The sequence below is a fragment of the Primulina tabacum genome, chromosome 9 (assembly GCF_025594145.1).
Source record: "Primulina tabacum isolate GXHZ01 chromosome 9, ASM2559414v2, whole genome shotgun sequence".
Lineage (NCBI taxonomy): Eukaryota > Viridiplantae > Streptophyta > Magnoliopsida > Lamiales > Gesneriaceae > Primulina > Primulina tabacum.
This window is the reverse complement of record NC_134558.1, coordinates 34,297,987-34,315,786: the sequence shown is the minus strand read 5'-3', so window position 1 is coordinate 34,315,786 and position 17,800 is coordinate 34,297,987. Positions and strand designations below refer to the sequence as shown.

The window sequence follows — 17,800 nt, the reverse complement described above, 5'->3', positions numbered from 1 at the left end:
CGATTGGTCCAAACTAATTACGATCAAATTCGAATAATATAGGCCATATAATCGGCTGGAAGAAATCTGTCGCTGCAAAGAAATGCATGAAAAAATAAATTGTTAAAACAGTTTGGGGGAAAAAACCTTAATGCTGCCTAACATTAGAAAAAAAATTGTCGCCCAGAGTCCCTCATTCCTCACTATTTCCAGACGCTGTTCCATCAATTATCTAATTCACGCGGCTCCACTAGTATGTAAAGGGGCCGTCCACTCAACCGGCTTTGTCCCTGTAAATCACGAACAAACTCAAGATCAAAGGGATCAGATGGAATTTTGCAGGCAACTGATGTATGCAGTTATGAACTAATTTACCTTGACCTCAGGCAATCCGATGACACAGGCGCACTCAACCACCTCTGCCCCCATGCATTCTACGAAGTAATCAACATTTACTTTTCGAACCGACAGACACATACATTATCTGAATAAATTTGGCTTCAAAAACAATACCTATAAGTTTAATAGCAGCAGATAGGGTTCCGCCGGTGGCTACCAAATCATCGATTATCACGGCCTTCTCTCCCTTCTCCACAGCACCAACATGCATCTCTAGGCAATCTTTGCCATACTCCAGCTCATAAGCTTCGCAGATTACTTTCCCTATTCATTCAAGCGACCTGACTTAATCACAAGACATGGAGCAAAATAACGTTTGGCTTATATCCAGCCATATTTTGGTTTTTAAGGGTTCTTATATGTAACATTTTCCAGTCCTAGGATATTGCCTTCGACATCGCCAAAGCCAAGAACGCATCTTTTGTGGCAAAACTAAAATTTTTTTAACAAAATTTACGTGGGACCTTGTCCTTGCTCATGCTTGAATAATTCAATTGTTTTTCTGTGCAGGTAATATCACAGATTTGATAAAAACAAGCGCTAAATGTATTTCTCAACCACAGTAAAACTTGCAATTTCTGTCTGTTCAGTCAATGTTTCGAACTAAATCAACATACCGATAACACAAAGTACTTGCATTAGTTCCTTATGGAAGAAGATGAAAACTAACAGGTAAGAGCTATATATTAATTATACCTGGCAACTTTCCTGGTTTACGCAACGGAACAAATTTTGCACCAATGGCTAAAGCAACGGATGGACCAAACATGAACCCTCTAGCTTCAATCCCTTGTGAAGATTTAACGTCACAAAATCACTCGAAAGATTCAGACAAACATACAACATTACGTAATTGTTACCAGCTGATGTTAAATAATTGTCATACTTCTATTTGCAGCATTTGTCTGATTCCAGGGGGAAATACATTAATCATGTAACCAAGAAAATAACACGAGGAGAAAATTAACAAAAGAATTAGGCCTGGCCATTTTGGAATTGTTATACACTCATAAATATTTACTTCCAAACTTTTCAAATTTATATCATTATTATCTTTTCAAAGCGCTGCCATGATATTCACTTTAATCCAAATTATATAATTTTAGAACTTGAAAACCACTTTTCAATATGATTTTTCACTCTTTTTCCCCCTAAACATTTATCCCAAAACCCACAACCCTTATGTTACTCACCAACAGTACACAAGGAAAAGATACAGACAGACACACACGAAGAGAGAAAGGGAGAGAAGAGGCAAACCTGCAACAACAGAGATGCCCATGTCTTTGTATCTATCTACAAAAATGTCCACTGTGTCTTTAAACACTTTGTGATTCAGAAGCAAAGTGGTTATATCTTGAAACATTATTCCTAACAAAATCCCAAAACAAAAGGGAAAATGAAAAACAACACACACACAATGCATGCAGTACAAACACCTGTAACTAGTGCATCATTAATCAAGAAAACCAAGAACTGAATTCAACCTGGTTTTGGGAAATGGGGTATCACTCTAATTGCTTCGGATATAGCCTGAAGCCTCGGATCCCCTTTCAATCCATTTTCTGCTGCAAACATCTTTTGCTTATGCCGCCTCCGTGTGTGTGTGTGTGTGTGTGTGTGTGTGTGTGTGTGATGTGAGCTAACACGAACGAACAAACTCTAAGCACTGTGGTCTTATAGCTACGAATTCAAGAGGGGACTGTACTTTCTCTTTGTTCAATGGCTTTTTTAGAAACTTTGCAATTTCCAACAACAACGTAGGATTTTATTTTGGATTGCAGAGAGACGATAAAGATGCAATCTTTATAATCTGTAATTGCATGTGTCTATGTGGGTACAGTACACCGCTTTCAAAAATATTTCCCTGTTGCCCAAATTAAAAACACCACTAATGAGTTGATAGAGAAATAGTGTACACACCCCCCTTTCCACGCCACTTCCCCGCGTCTGAAGCCCACTTTCCACTCTCATTTCCCTCAAACATCAAAATAATTGCTAAATTTTTCAAAAAAAAATTATATATATATGTATAGACACACACTAATTAATAAAACAAACACATATACATACACAGGGGACAAACAATATTTAAGTAGTGTCTAAAAAAAATTATTTAATATGTTTTCAAACTTTTAGTCAATAAAATGATCGAAATTGTATTTAAAAACAGAGAAACACTCGAAATAAACTTTTACAAGCACTATTGAGTAAGTCTCTTGTGAGACGACCTCATGAATCTTTATCTGTGAGACGGATCAACCATACCGATATTCACAATAAAAAAGTAATACTTTTAGCATAAAAAATAATATTTTTTTCATAGATGACCCAAATAAAAGATTCGTCTCACAAAATACGATCCGTAAGACCGTCTCACACAAATTTTTGTAAGCTCTATTTTAGCTACGAAAAACTCGGAAAACATATAACTTAGATATGAAATTAATTATACGTTTATAAAAATCAGAAGTAAGACTTCTTGCAAACGTGCGGCATACATAAAGCATTGGCTACAAATTCTAAAGCTCGCATCATTTTCGATTGCACTTTTTATGGATAATAGTTAACAAAACTTATCCTGTAAATAAAATTTCAACTAATAATAATGACACGCACAATTGGGTTTTCATAATTACACTTTTGGTAATTAATTGTAATTGAGAAATGTGATTTAGAGTGAAGCTTTAACGAGAATCGAGGCAGAGGATAATTGGCTACTTTTAATGAAAATTGACGGCTATAGATGTAACGTAGGAAAGAGCAGCTTTTTAGATTGGGGTGTAATTTATTTTTTGCCTCACTTTTTACTCTTTTGATGTGATTTTCTTAAGCTGTAAATCATATAAATAAATCATATCTAAGATAGGACCACCACATTTCCTCTTTTGGCTTTTCCCTTTTTTTAATTTATTTATGATATTTCAGTTTTAATCTATTATATATTTTATTTTTCGATCGCTAAAATCATGTGATATTAATATGATATTGACAAAATGTTCGCGTTTGCGGTATAAGAAAAATCGCTACAATTTGAAATATGTAAAACTAAAACTGAAATTCGATAATATAAATATCAATAACAAACAAAGATAAAAGAGGAGTCACCAAATTTAAAATTTTCATGTTATAAGTTAGGCAAAAAATTGGGTGAGACAGTCTCACGGGTCGTATTTTATGAGACGGATCTCTTATTTGGTTCATCCATGAAAATTATTTATTTTTATGCTAAGAGTATTACTTTTTATTTTGAATTTCGGTAAATTTGACCAGTTCTCATATATAAAGATTCGTGAGACTGTCTCACAAGAGACCTACTCTATAAGTTATTATGCAACTTGATATATTTGTTTCTATATTATATATTAGTATATCTCTTGTAAGACGGTCTCACGAATCTTTATTTGTGAGACGAGTCAACCCTATCAATATTAACTAGGGGTGGGAAAAAATATCGAAATACCTAAAAATCGTACCGAAAAAATACCGAACTTACCGAAAAAATCGGTATACCGAAAATTTCAGTATGGTGTGATACCGTACCGAAATTTTCGGTATCGGTACAGAATATTTTTTTTTTCGGTATTTCGGTATATATCGAAATATCGAAAATAATTTTTTATTATTATTTTTTTAAAGTTTAAGTTCGGTATGAACTTTTTTCATACCGAAAATTCGGTATAACGAATGTGCGGTATATCGAATTTTCGGTATCGGTATCGGTATGAAAAAATTTCATACCGATATTTTCGGTACGGTATACGGTACCGTAGTTCGGTACGGTATACCGTACCGTACCCACCCCTAATATTCACAATACAAAGTAATACGATTAGAATAAAAAGTAATATTTTTTCATGGATGACTCAAATAATAGATCTGTCTCACAAAATACGACTCGTGATACCGTCTCATACAAGTTTTTGTCATTATATATTATAAGATAATTCATTATAGCTTAATTTTTAAAAAAAATTAAGTAGTTCAGTCTCAATACACAATCATTTAAGTAACAATAACGTGAAACTCGAGAATTTTTAAAAATTGTATGAATCTCTTTCGTGGAGTCCGATGTGTGGCCTCTTCGTGCATTTTTTTATATTTTAAATATAATCTTAACATTATTTTTTAAAATTTATAAATATGCGTATATTTTTTATTCTATATTTTTTTTAGAATAAAAAAATATACATATAATAATATACTGATTAATTGAAATTGGTGGATGTGTATGGTGTACTTACTAGCAGTATTACAATAAATTACATTTCCGAAACTTAAGACAACATAAATCTTGTGTAACTACTTTTTTTGTCCTTTTCGTTTTTTATTATTATTATTTTTGTTAAAAATAAAAATCTTAAACTCATAAAATATATTAAATTATACATTTTATAAAATTTTGTCTACTCAATTGTGTTTTTTTTCGCAAATTGAGAGACATATTTATAGAATTTCTTTGAAATAATCCAAAAATAAATACATCATCACACACTAATTTTCAATATTTACAACTCTTATTTTCAACATTCAATAATTTGGGACAGAATCTTAAAAATATGGTATTATATTTTTTCATATGAAATTCGGTACAAAATCTTAAAAATCTAATATTATATTTTAGTATAAAATGTTCCAGATATGACACTATAATGTGATTTTTTTAATACTCAAACATGTATAACAACTTTTGATATTAATAACATGTATTTTTTCATATGAAAATTGATACATAATATTAAATACGTAGTACTAATATATGATATTTTATTATAAACTATTTCAAATCGGGTAGAAATATATAATACTTGAACACACAAACAAGCATAGTGATTATTGATATTAATATAGATGTTCCAATTTTACACTCAAAATTTAAACTTTTATACCAGATTTAAAACAATTTGTTTTGCAATATCATATATATGTTATATAGTTTCAATATTTTGTACCGATTTTTATCCGAGAAAATAAAATAATTGTGGAACTAGAGAATTTTTTTTTAATGAATCAGATACTGCAAATAAAGTTTCGGTATGACAAAAACTAAATATACATTTAACCATGATACTGGAGATTTAAAAGCAAGTGAACAACTGAAAATTTTATTATTTTTCCCATCCATATCTATCTGTTTATAATTGACATATTATTTTGGAGTGTACACAAACATGTCGTTGCCTAATGAAATCCACCAGAACATGTGAATAATTACAACAAGATTATAACCTTTAATCTCGTTTTAAGAGTTGGTCCCGGGTATTATTATTATTATTTTTTTTTGTGATAATGAAACTCGCTGACCATTATCATTTGATATACATTAGGTATGAGCTAACCCGATAATATACAAATCACGGTAGCGTTTATACTTATATATTTATTTCACTTGTAATGTGTAATGACGCCATTTAAGTTAATAAATTATAGTGATTGAGTCACACACATTGCGTGTAACATATATTAGATATTTCTAATATCGTTTAATCAATTTATAGAATGAACATTAGAAATTTTTAATTTGATATGAATATTATGATTAGTGTATTCGTACACATTGTTGTGTATGACAAAAAAAGTATTATTTTTATTTAAATTAATTTCAATAAAAAAATGTAATAATATTATGATAGAAAAAAGAAAGATTTGTTTTTTTTGGTTGAAGATAAGGGCAAAAAGAGAAAAAAAAAATTTATGTCATATTCAAACATATTTTCTAATTCTCTCGACTATTATAATGTAGAATAGTTTTGTTGATGGCTTGATAAATGACAAAATAATAATATTAATATTTTCATGTCTGAAGTCCTTTTTTTAAAAAAAAAAACTATTAAAACAAGTACATCATTTAAATATAAATATATTTTTTTAAAATGATCTCACAAATATATATTTATAAAATTGATCAATTTATCAATATTTAAATTAAAAAAATAATATTTTTGATATAAATTTTTTTCTTCCCTTTATACATAGGAACGCGATTATTTAGGGGGAGAAATTCTCGAAGGACAAATTTTTTTTAAAAAAATATAATTATTAAAATAACACCACTGGCTACCGCCCAGAAAAGTATTGGGAAAAAAATATTGATTAAAGGTGGGCCCTTCTTTTATTCGCCAAATATTGTATTCTTTAATTTGGTGGAACCCACACGAGATACACAACACATCACCCAACCCCCACACCACGCCTCGACGTTGCTCACACGCTCCAGATTTTGTACTGTGCGTCTTACCACGCGCAGTCACAACGCGTGAAGTGGTGGAATCCTCTGTTCAAGTGCACGCGCGAGGAAACGTTGATGATAACACAATGATTTGAAAGATTTAGTGAATCTGATGTGTGTGTGCATTTATGTTTCGGTGGTACCATGTATCCTTTTAAAGGTATGGATCGGTTTCCTCCTTCCATCTCGTCTGATCTCAGCCGTTGAAATTGTTCCCCTTCCCACCCAATTTTTTTGTCCTCTCCGCAAATCGTGAACAGTACTTTTTTTTTTTTCCCTCTTCTTCAAATTTACATTTCTCCCCATGCGAAATTACCTGTCGGAAAATACGACTCGTGATATTGTGTCGCATTAATTTTTACTAAGATAAATTTGCTTCTTAGGTTTGATGTTTTTTATATTTAAAGTAAGATTCGTGGAAAAACCGAGAACATTCTAGCATTTGCATTAGATAATCTCTTTTTTAGTCTTCATCTTTCCTCCTACCGGAAAAGAACCAGAAATTTCTCTCTTCCATAAATTGAAAATTTAGCTTAGGGAAGGATTTTCTTCAATTGACATGGTATGCACAGGTTTACCATAATGTGATGGAAGCACGTAGAGACATAGTAGATGAATGTCGGTGACATTTACAATACGAAAATCTTAGTTGGTTGTGACATAATTAATGCCAAGGGTAACTTTATCATGCATTGCTTGGTAAATCGGGAAGCGCCTATATAGCTTGGACCACGCATTTCGATTCGAGTCCACCGCGTTTGATCCCAAGGCATGTTACACCGTAAACCTAATTTTTCGGGTTAATTTAGAGATAAAATTGTATTTTTAGTTTTAAATATTTATGAATTTTCGATTTTGATCCTATGTGTTGTCGAATTTCAGATTTGATTATGGACCTTTCAATTTTTGATAGTTTTAATTTTTTAAAAATTATTAATCTTTTGTCTTTCAATCAACTCACATTATATCAAACATCTATTGATTTCAACCTTTCACATCAGGGTGGACTCCAGTCTAGGCTAATTTTGTTTATGGCAAAAATTTGTGTGAGACGGTCTCACATATCGTATTTTGTGAAATAAATATCTTATTTGGGTCATCAATAAAAAATATTACTTTTTATGCTAAGAGTATTATTTTTTATTGTGAATATCGGTAGGGTTGACCCGTCTCACATATAAAGAATCATGAGACCGTCTCACAAGAGATCTATTCTTTATTCATTATTATTATTAATATTTATAATCCTAACCCATGTTAACAATTTCAATTGGCCCAAGTTTATGCAACTCACTTTGTGAAATACATTTGAGTAAAATTGGTCCAACTCATTTGTTGAAGTATATTTGTGGGATTTACATTATTTGATTTATAAAATTGTTTTTTTTTTATAAAAAAAAACATAGGAAGTACATTTGTAAAGTGGACTTTCTCAAAAAAAAAAAAAAAAAAATTAGAAATGATTTCATTTAGTTTATGTGTTCTTCTACATCATTTCTTTCCCACTAATTTAGAGTAGGATGCCAAAATGATATAAAATAGATGAATTGAGTTGAAAATTTCCCAACCACCAAAATGACGGGATGGCGAGTTGCTGTCCGGCCCACCAAAGTACACACAAATTGTTTATTCTCATCCCGACACCTAAAGTAGTTAGATAGACTGGATCACTAATTTTTCGATATGTGAAAAGATAAGACAGATCGACCCATCCCGATAGCTCGTTTTGACATGTCAAATTTGGAAGAAAAAAAAAAACAAAGGCTCAATTTGTCATGAGAAACTGGGCCTGACTAAGGGCCTGTTTAGCACAATACTGGGCCTGTTTTTGGTCCGTTTTTGGTTGCAGCGTTCAATTAAATAACAGTGCCGTTTTAATCGAGTGGCCCAACTTCCACAAGATGGCATCGTATTTGATTGGTTGGATCTCAAGTTTTTTACTTCAAAAAATAACCCCACTGCATCATTGCACATTCATCATAAAAAATACGGACGTGTTATATGTGTTATTATTATTTTTAATTTGATCAAATAATATTAAACAAATAATACGAAATTATTATTTTCAATTTAGAAGAGTTGTTCAATTTAAAACAGAAATTTTGTTTATAATTTTTCTATGTAAAATATGGAGTGATTAGGAGATTTTTAATAGAGTAAAAAGGCAATTACGAAATTAAATATTTTGGTGTTCTCTAAGGTAGTTAATCTAAATGTCTCACATTTAATAATATAGTATAGATTTATGTGAGATGATATTGATCTATTGGATGTACAATTTTATTTTTTTTTATGTTTCTTCACTTCTAATAATTGAATGCCGCATCATTGGTGTTACATAAGTATTCACGGTAAATATGCAACATATCAATATATATATGTTTTTGTTATGTTATATATATATGTTAATATATATATATTAAGTTTTATCTATAAAAATCGATAGAAAAATAAAAGTTAATAGAAAAATCCAACAAGATGTTACCTGTAGTATATCTTGCATCAAAATTTTAAATTCGGGACAACGATTTTGACAAGTTTTTCTCCAACTAAAAATTAGTAAAATCCATATAATTGACCATCAGTCAGAATTCATGATAGTATAAAAAATAATATCTTAATATAAAATTCAATGATCCAAAATTGATTTAAATATCAAATATAAATTAAAATTAAACTATTGAATATAGCATACAACTCTTCTGTTACCGACACAAGGATGATACGAGAAGCAAGATTACCGAATGTTGGAGTTTTTAAGTGGTGATAAGGGAGATGACGTGTCATATGATTCAGTCGGGAAACGAAATGGTAAGAATTAGTTCACGTGGCGGAAATCCAATCACGAATCTATAAAATAATAAAAATCAATGTGTGTGTTTACGAGAATTCTCGTTACATTTTTTGTTTCGCGTTTGAATTGCGGACCCATTTTCGTTGCTAAGCTTTCTTGAATGTTCAAAGAGTGTCGTTTCTTGATTTGTGGGGTACGATGATGATGTGATAACGGGTGGTTGGCTGATTCTGGATAAGATCACATACGACGGAGGAGCCCAACCATGGCGCTATCTGCTTCCTTTTCGATCGGTTTTCCTCCTCCGCTTCCCAAGGTCTTTTCATCCCTCTTTCGATTGAAATAGATAGGTGAAGATCAGGATCTGCTGTTCCTATTTGTTTGTTTTTTTCTTCTTGTTATTTTGTTATCGGTCATCATTTGTGCGCGCGCGCGTGTTATAAATGATGTTGAAATTGGATGAGTTGAAGTTTGTCTCTTACCATATGGATAAAGTTCAAGTTTGCATTTTTTTTTTCTCTCGAGTTGAAGATAGATGTAAAACGGTGGGCTTAGATTTTCTTGTTTTCTGTGTAGTTGTGTTATTCGGGTCTTAGCAATTGGAAGCAGAGGAGGGTAGAGTTTCAGAGGCCAAATATAAGAAAAGGTAAATTCTCGTGGATTGTGAAATCAGTGGTAAATAGAGAGAGGTTCGACGGCATTAGTGACAATGGGGCGACTGAACCGGCAAGGGTTCTTCTAGAGAGGTTGTTTGCTGAAACGCAAAAATTGGAGGAACGGATAGGGAGAGATCCTGATTCACCCCAAGTTTCTGAGCTGGGATTGAATCTGGGCAAGCTGGAATCGGATCTTCTGGCTGTTTTGTTTGCATTGAAGAAGAAAGAGGAAGATCTACAAGATGCAGAAAGAAAGATTTCGCGGGAACGCAATGAAATGTATAGGGCCAAGAAGGGATTGGAGCATAGAGAGACGGAGATGGAAATGGCCAGGCTGAGGCAGGAAAAGCTAGAGGAGGAGCTAAGACAAGTTCACATGGACTTGGTTTCTCAAGCTGCAGAAATTAGTGAACTTAAACTGCGACTCAAAGAGAGGGATCAGGAGATCTCGGCTACCCGGTTGGCACTATCCGTAAAAACAGAGGAAATTGGAAAGATTGAAAATGAATGGATGAAGAAGAGCGAAGAAGCTGCCAATGCTGTATCAGAACTCAGATCCAGGGCCAGACTCCTGGACGAAGCAAATAAGATTGTAGAGAAGCAAGAAATTGAGCTCGGGCATATCCAGAGAGCAGTTAAACAAAAAGAAGAAGAGTTAGAAGGTTATAAAATAATGCGGGCAAGTGAAGCTGAAAAGTTGAAAGTTGCAGAAGCTAAACTGGAGAAGCAAACTATGTATTGGGTAATAGCGCAGGAGGAATTGAAAAGACTGGAGGATGAGAAAGCGCAGCATGCTATTGAAGCTAATGAAACTCGAGAAGAGTTTGAAAGAGTGAGGAAGCTTCTTTCAGATGTGAGATCTGAACTAGTTTCATCTCAGAATGCTTTCTCTCTCTCCAGAGAGAAAATGGAAGGTCAAGAGCAGCTGCTGGAAAAACAACTTGCAGAACTTGAAGAGCAAAGGGGTGCTGTAGCATCGTATATGACAATTCTGAGAGATGCCATGCTAGAAGTTGAGAGTGAAAGAGTGAAACTCAGGGTTACTGAAGCTCAAAACGATGAGCTTCAAAGGGATCTATCCATGCAAAAAGAACATGTAGTTGAGTTGCGAAAGGAATTGGACAAGGGAAGATCGACCTTGAAAGAAGCATTTGAAGAACTGACAGCACTTCGGGAGGTGCTAGGTCATAAGAATGCTGAATTTGAGGAAAAACAGGTCCTTCTGATGGCTAAAGAATCGGAGCTAGCACACGCCAGACAGGAGATTCAGCATTTGAAGTCAGAGCAGGAGTCTCTTAAGCTTATATTGAAAGAGAGGGATTTGGAACTTTCATGTGCAAACAATATGCTGGAGGAAGTAAACCAGGAAATTTCAAAACTTAAGCAGGTTTTGCTAGGGAAAGAAGACGAGCTTAGCCGAGCAATGTCCATCCTGAAGGACAAAGAGGAACATGTTCAGATAATGCATCATGAAATCAATTTGTCAAAGTTAAAGTTCTCTGAAGCTGAGACGATGGTGGAGCGAATTGTAGATCTCACAAATGAAATGGTTCTATCATCTAAAAAGCCGAGCCCGCTTGGCCAGATCAATGACACATTGTCATCTTCATTAATAGACGGACCTGGTGATAGCTTTAATTGGCCGAAGAAACAGATTGAAGCTGAGCTTGATTTTGCCAGAGAGAGCCTGAAAACAATGGAAATGGAAGTTCTTGCTGCACGGACAGCTCTGACTCTTAAAGATGAAGAGCTTAACATGGTACTCAGGAAAATGAATGCCAGAGATGAGGAAATAAAGACACTAAAGGGAGAAGTAATGCGCGTCCAGGATGATCTAAAACAACTTTATGCATCGGCACAAGCAACAATTGGTGAAAAGAGCGTCGGGGAGCTTGTGACTGAGAAACTCCAACTGGAAGCAGCCCAATTGCAAGTCGATGCTGCAACTAGTGCAATGCATAAAATCACCGAAATGAGTCGACAACTTCTGAACAACCTGGGCTTAAACGTCGAGGATGGTTATACAGATCTCTCAAAACATATTGTTTCTGGGACTACAATAAGTATGATCAATGACCCTGAGTGTTCTGGGGAAATAAAAGAAGAAGTTTTTCGGCTTCTGACTTTGACCGAACGGCTTGTCAGGGAAGCTCGAATCGCCAATGACACCAGCCAGTAGAGGCAACCGTTCAATTCTTGACTCGACTGAGTAGACAACTAACCTATAGTTTGTTGTGGTTGATACTAGGTTAAATTAGCTGTGTACTGAAATAACTGATGAGATAAAGATGGTATTCTTTTTGAATTCACAAAGCTCCCATCAACATATATGATCACTTGTTTTTTTTTTAAAATAAATAAATTAATTTTACTGAGAAAAAAAGTATACCAAACACTAGACATATTCATATACAGGGGTGAGTAGAAAGTGACTAGAAACCGAATCAATCCGAACCAAATTGAAAAATCCAACTCAGTTGGTTCGAAGACAAAAACTTGTGTGAGATGGTCTCACGAGTCGTATTTTATTAGACGGATCTCTTATTGGTCATCTATGAAAAAATATTATTTTTTATGTAAAGAGTATTACTTTTTTATTGTGAATATCGGTAGGGTTGACCCGTCTTACAGATAAAAATTTGTGAGACCGTCTCACAAGAAAACTACTCTGGTTTGAATTGGTGTTTAGGCAATCATGGTTTAAGCAAATCGAAATTCAGACTAGACCTATTTTAAAGTTATTTAATACACTTTTTGTGTACAAATTAATTTATTATAAACCTTTTTCAATTATAGCAATTTAATTCGTTGTATTCCTTCAATACATGTATCTTTCTTTTACTGTTTTTTACGAGATATATGTTGATATAATTAATAATAAATTTTTATGAAGTTTTATTTCAAAGTTAAAGTAAATTATTTCGAAGATTTAAATTTTTATGTTGAACTAGCTATGTCATATATTTCTATGATCACACTAATGTTAAAATCAGACAGAAAAACCTAGATTTGATTTTTAATCATTAATAGTTTGATTTGATTTTTATTAAATTAAAATCAATAAAAATTTATTTGATCCAATTTTGCTCGCCCCGTTCATACGGCAGTCTATGCAATTATATCCTCAAGACAAGGATAATTGAATAGAGAGATTACACGCATATGAAAATCTATCAAGTAAATTTTTACAGAAACAATCCAACATTAATATGGTTTTTTTCGTCGAGGAAGCCGAAGAAGCGCGCACACGAACGACGACAATTTGACATAGTAGAGGTAAAGGAAACCACAGATCTTCAATTCAAAACAATAATTCACTATTTCAACACCACCATTCCTAAGTAAAGAACTTGCGAGAAAAGGGAACTGGGGTCTGAAGCAGAGAAAGTTCATGATCAGGTTTATGGTAAAAATATATGACTGTACAATAAGTGACATTATCGATTGTTCAAGAGTTGATATGGTGAAACCTTATCTGAAAATGTTAGCAACCTTCGGAGGACGCCATGCGGTGTTGCTGGAACTCTGGCCCTCCACAGTTTGATTGTCATTTTGAACCCCAGGATTACTTTTTCCTATGTTTGCCTTTGATCTCCCCCCCACTTTCTTACCAACGAAAAGGCCAAACTTCATTGCAGTAAATAGACCTAATGCGACCAGTATAGGCCTGATAGCCCAGTGAAAATCCTCTAGATGTTGATACTTTTTAAACACAGTGGGGCAAGTCTCAAATGAAATTAGTTCTGTTTCAGCTGGATCAGCCAAGAAACTGCTCTTCTGATTACCAAATGTTAATTTACCAGGAAACTTGGCTACGAGGCAGCCATTTGGAAGCACTTGACAAATTCTCCCCGTTGCCCACTCCCCGCCTCTTTTGCAAGGCCATTCAAACCGAGGGCTAAACACACTGGATTTCAGCTTCACAAACTGCCCCACACAATAAGGTTTTGCCATCTGGAATTCCGAGTAGTTACCCTTCCAAAGAGTCTCTAGTCCAATAAATGCAACGTCTACTCTTCCCTCACGGTTGATGGAATGAAGAACACCAACAGGCGAATGCTTCTTGTCTTCTTTCTTCAATCGAACCCAATCTCCGGCAGCCAGTCCAAATGTGACCCTTTCTAATGTGGAAACATGAACTCTTATCGGGTCATGGATGCCATGCACCCTCACTAAAACATAACCATCTTGGTCACTATCACGTTCCAGACCAACTACAGTCCCCTCTGGGATATTCATATTTACCAGGTTGTGGGAGTTAGGTGATTTCCTAGATCGAACAGTGTCAAGCACTTGGAGATGATCCTTCGCAAGAAACCATTCAGTATAACCAACACCACCTGGTTTCTCCCTAATCATTCTACTTTCAATACCTGTCCAGACTCCATCCTGATAAACCGCATTCTGTGAGCTGTTAATTCAGAAAAATAGAAGTTAGTTTTGAAATGCTTTAAAAAATCACTAGAAAGAAAAAACAATCTTGCAGAGACAAAGCTCATGCATGCGCATGAATCTAGAAGTTAATAAAAAAACAAATAGTACATGCTCTCTTTCAATGGGTAGGTACTACATATTTACTTGACATCACATCTCTACTACCAGATGACTCAATCGAGCGCCGCTTCAATGTTGTATAACAGAGAATGAAAAATTATCTTAGCACATGTAAGGTACTTTGAAAGCCCTAGACGAATATTTTCTTTTGACAGATTTATTTGTAAAACAACAATAACAGAAGATACCTTTTAAACGCATGCAAAATATCTGCCATTACAGGGCGACTCCTGAAATCATACTCAAAGCAACCTATAATAACATTCTCAACCGCAGGAGGAAGTCCACTGGGAATAGGAGGTTTTTCTTGCTTGTCTACAACCAATTTGTACATTTCATTAACAGATTTGCCACTCCAAGGCTGAACTCCAGTTAGCATCTCCAATATGCTACAACCAAATCCCCATGAATCAGTTTCAACAGATATAGGACCTCTTACTTCCGGTTCCCATTGTTCTGGAGCCATGTAGTTGGGAGTACCAAGTCTTCGAGCCATGTCTGTACTTGGCAATGATATCCCTGATAGCGCGTATGGGATACCAAAATCCCCAACAATGGCCTGGTCATTCCCATTTAAAAGGAAATTACAAGGTTTAAGATTCAGAATAATAATCCCTTTAGCGTGCAGGTCCATTACTCCTTGAGCAAGATCCGCTCCATATCTATAGACATAATCATGGGGGTAGACGCAAAAAGTTACAAAAGACTTCCATGCAATACTATTAAAAGAATATTCCGTAATAATATTTGGCGGATATAACCTCAAAACATCAGTTAATGACAGCTTTCCCCCTTTAAGTCGAGCCATTTTGTCTTCAACTGAGCCCTCATAAAACTTCATGACAATGCATATCTAGAAGGAATGAGCATGCTGAACATTATATCGTAAATAACCACATTCTAAGCATTATATTGCAAGTTCAAGCAACACACTCACTTTCTTATTTATAACAGAAAGTCCATAAAGCCAACAAACTGTTTCGAGTCCTTGGCATTTGGACATCAGATAATCCAACTTGTTCAAGGCATCTCCAACGCTATCTTCCTTGATGGGCCTTAACATTTTAACAGCAACTTCATGATACTCTTCATAGTCTTCTGATGCGCGATGATGAGTTGCCAGCCAAACATCACCAAAAGGTCCTCTACCAATTCTGTGCCCGAGTTTGATTTTTGCAGGGTCAATCCATGGATTTATCCTGTTAGATGATGTCATAACGGTACTGCTGTCACCAGGGTCTCCTTCAATAATCTCAAAATCAAATGGAGATGCTGGTCGATTAGCAACTTGTCCAGCCATTTCCTAGAATATCGATGACAAAAAAATGTATAAGCTGACATCTCTGCCATAGCCATAAGCTTGGAATACAGAGAAAACTAATAGAACCAAGTCGTATAAGTATCATTTGTATGGATCATAAAACATAATCATTGGTCATCCCCATTTCAACAGCAACGATCCACCATTTCTTGTGGTCTAATGGTTAAATATATACCTCTTGTGTTGACATGGAACAAAAAAGCAGCAATCAAGAAAAATATATTCTGCAACTAACTGAAAATGACCCAACGAAGATCGTTTTCCTATAACCACAATTTCCAAAACTCATCTCTCCTTCTTGAATTTGGTAGACAAAAGGGTTAATACTCGGGAATCAGCTCACGGCAGTCTTTCTTGGTTTCATCAGAAAATTAAGTATATGCGGTGCTGTTTATATAAAAACCCATCAATTTTTACACTCCATTCGCAATCAAATCCATAAAAAAAAAACAACAAATTTTGAAGCCCCGATGAAAACTCGAGAAGCAACAGTGGAAAAAAATTGTCAGAACAAACAAATAAAAAAAAACAGGCGCATACCCATGTGAGAGTATAATAAGCAAGAGAGCAACCCAGAAAACTCACCGAGCGATTGTCCGAAGCCGGAAAAAATCGAGATGAAAAAAGGATGAAATGAAATAAAAGACAAGAAAGTAATTTCGACAGATGGAGACCTGAGGCAATCAGTGTAACCAAAGTACATAATATAATCTAGAAAAAAAGAGAGTGAGAAGTCATCTCAATCGAAACGGTGTGGTAACGTACGCCATCATCGCTGCGCAAACGAATACATATATTAAAAAAGTAATAATATTAAAATAATTTTCCCATTCAACATAATTTTTGAGTTTGTTCAGTTTTTAGCTATAAAATTCAATATGTACACATTTTCTTGGGTTAATGTGAAATTCAGTTTCAGCTTCTTCAAGTAGTCGGAAACAATCCTGACTGGTTTGATTACAAATTAACATAACTATGATATCTTCTCATTTTATTTCCATGGACTACTTGATAATTTGTAATGAAAGTGAAAGGCAAAAGCAGCAAAGATGATCAAGTTTTAACTTTTATCCATGGCATCTCAGCACCAATAAATTAGGCCGCTTCTTTGAATATCTATCTATTATTATATATATAAATATGTGACTTTGTATCTAAATTTACATTCATCTTCTTATTAATTATTTGTTTTATATTAATTGTTTATTTTAATGTGTCTTTTCTTTCTCTTATTTAATTTTTTATGTCTATCTACATTATAATATATTATTTTTATCCAATGATATCTTTTCATTATATAAAATTAAAGTTTAGAAATAACTCATTATCGAATTGTGAATTTTCTTTGGTGTCTTATTAATTTTTTTCCATGTCCTCATGTGACAGTTTACTAGAATTTATTTGTTTAAATTAAATTTTTTTTTGCGGCTTATATTTATAAATTATTTAAATAAAACACTGGTAAAAGATCGTTTTGATTTGAGCCATCAATTTGGGTTGTGTGCGTCAGGGTTGGCATGTACCGCCAAACAGTTTAAGTGAGTTAGGTTGAAATTTTGTCGACTCATTTAAAGATGAGCCTAAATGAGCTCGCACGAGTTTATATTAAATATCTATGTATCTAATATTATCGATTTTCTATTATTATATATAAATATGTGACTTTATATGTGAATTTACATTTATCTCTTTATTAATTGTTTGCTTTTCATTAATTGCTTACTTTAAATGTATATTTTCTTTCTCCTTATTCATATTTTAAATATGTGTAATTATTAGTATTTAATTTTTTATGTCTACCCACATTATAATATATTATTTTTATCCAATGATGTCTTTTGATTATGTAAATTAGTATTTGGTTTTTT

The 17,800-nt window shown here is 33.8% G+C and overlaps 3 protein-coding genes across 4 annotated transcripts; 1 reads left to right on the top strand and 2 right to left on the bottom strand.

The window, feature by feature from the left end:
• Positions 1–3: 3 nt before the first annotated feature.
• On the bottom strand, positions 4–2,204 carry LOC142555420 (adenine phosphoribosyltransferase 5-like). Its single transcript, XM_075666280.1, has 6 exons — positions 1,866–2,204; positions 1,639–1,749; positions 1,075–1,167; positions 493–642; positions 355–413; positions 4–269 (listed from the first exon to the last, which is right to left on the bottom strand). Exons 1-6 carry the CDS (start codon positions 1,954–1,956, stop codon positions 204–206), a joined length of 570 nt encoding a protein of 189 aa, XP_075522395.1. The 5' UTR covers positions 1,957–2,204; the 3' UTR covers positions 4–203.
• A 7,199-nt stretch (positions 2,205–9,403) lies between these two features.
• Positions 9,404–12,390, top strand: LOC142555418 (protein involved in starch initiation 1). Its single transcript, XM_075666278.1, has 2 exons — positions 9,404–9,717; positions 9,978–12,390. The coding sequence occupies exons 1-2, from the start codon at positions 9,667–9,669 to the stop codon at positions 12,234–12,236; spliced, it is 2,310 nt and encodes a 769-aa protein (XP_075522393.1). The 5' UTR covers positions 9,404–9,666; the 3' UTR covers positions 12,237–12,390.
• A 944-nt stretch (positions 12,391–13,334) lies between these two features.
• Positions 13,335–16,852, bottom strand: LOC142555417 (protein KINASE OF THE OUTER CHLOROPLAST MEMBRANE 1-like). Of its 2 annotated transcripts, none has more exons than XM_075666277.1 (5): positions 16,473–16,852; positions 15,549–15,914; positions 15,373–15,464; positions 14,800–15,273; positions 13,335–14,468 (listed from the first exon to the last, which is right to left on the bottom strand). In XM_075666277.1, exons 2-5 carry the CDS (start codon positions 15,909–15,911, stop codon positions 13,529–13,531), a joined length of 1,869 nt encoding a protein of 622 aa, XP_075522392.1. In that variant the 5' UTR covers positions 15,912–15,914; positions 16,473–16,852; the 3' UTR covers positions 13,335–13,528. The 2 variants fall into 2 exon arrangements, with proteins under 2 accessions (XP_075522392.1, XP_075522391.1); XM_075666276.1 differs by having other exon boundaries at positions 16,518–16,850.
• Between the last annotated feature and the right edge of the window lie 948 nt (positions 16,853–17,800).

What these genes read in the sequence shown, in the direction of transcription:
- LOC142555420 (XM_075666280.1), bottom strand. Translation starts at nt 1,956, where the DNA reads ATGTTTGCAGCAGAAAATGGATTGAAAGGGGATCCGAGGCTTCAGGCT. An exon ending in GGGCATCTCTGTTGTTGCAG is followed by an intron (nt 1,168 to 1,638) that starts GTTTGCCTCTTC and finishes AATCTTCACAAG; the next exon opens with GGATTGAAGCTAGAGGGTTC. An exon ending in TAAACCAGGAAAGTTGCCAG is followed by an intron (nt 643 to 1,074) that starts GTATAATTAATA and finishes TTGAATGAATAG; the next exon opens with GGAAAGTAATCTGCGAAGCT.
- LOC142555418 (XM_075666278.1), top strand. Translation starts at nt 9,667, where the DNA reads ATGGCGCTATCTGCTTCCTTTTCGATCGGTTTTCCTCCTCCGCTTCCC. An exon ending in TTCCTCCTCCGCTTCCCAAG is followed by an intron (nt 9,718 to 9,977) that starts GTCTTTTCATCC and finishes TTTTCTGTGTAG; the next exon opens with TTGTGTTATTCGGGTCTTAG.
- LOC142555417 (XM_075666277.1), bottom strand. Translation starts at nt 15,911, where the DNA reads ATGGCTGGACAAGTTGCTAATCGACCAGCATCTCCATTTGATTTTGAG. An exon ending in TTTCTGTTATAAATAAGAAA is followed by an intron (nt 15,465 to 15,548) that starts GTGAGTGTGTTG and finishes CATTCCTTCTAG; the next exon opens with ATATGCATTGTCATGAAGTT. An exon ending in ATTTTGCATGCGTTTAAAAG is followed by an intron (nt 14,469 to 14,799) that starts GTATCTTCTGTT and finishes CTGAATTAACAG; the next exon opens with CTCACAGAATGCGGTTTATC.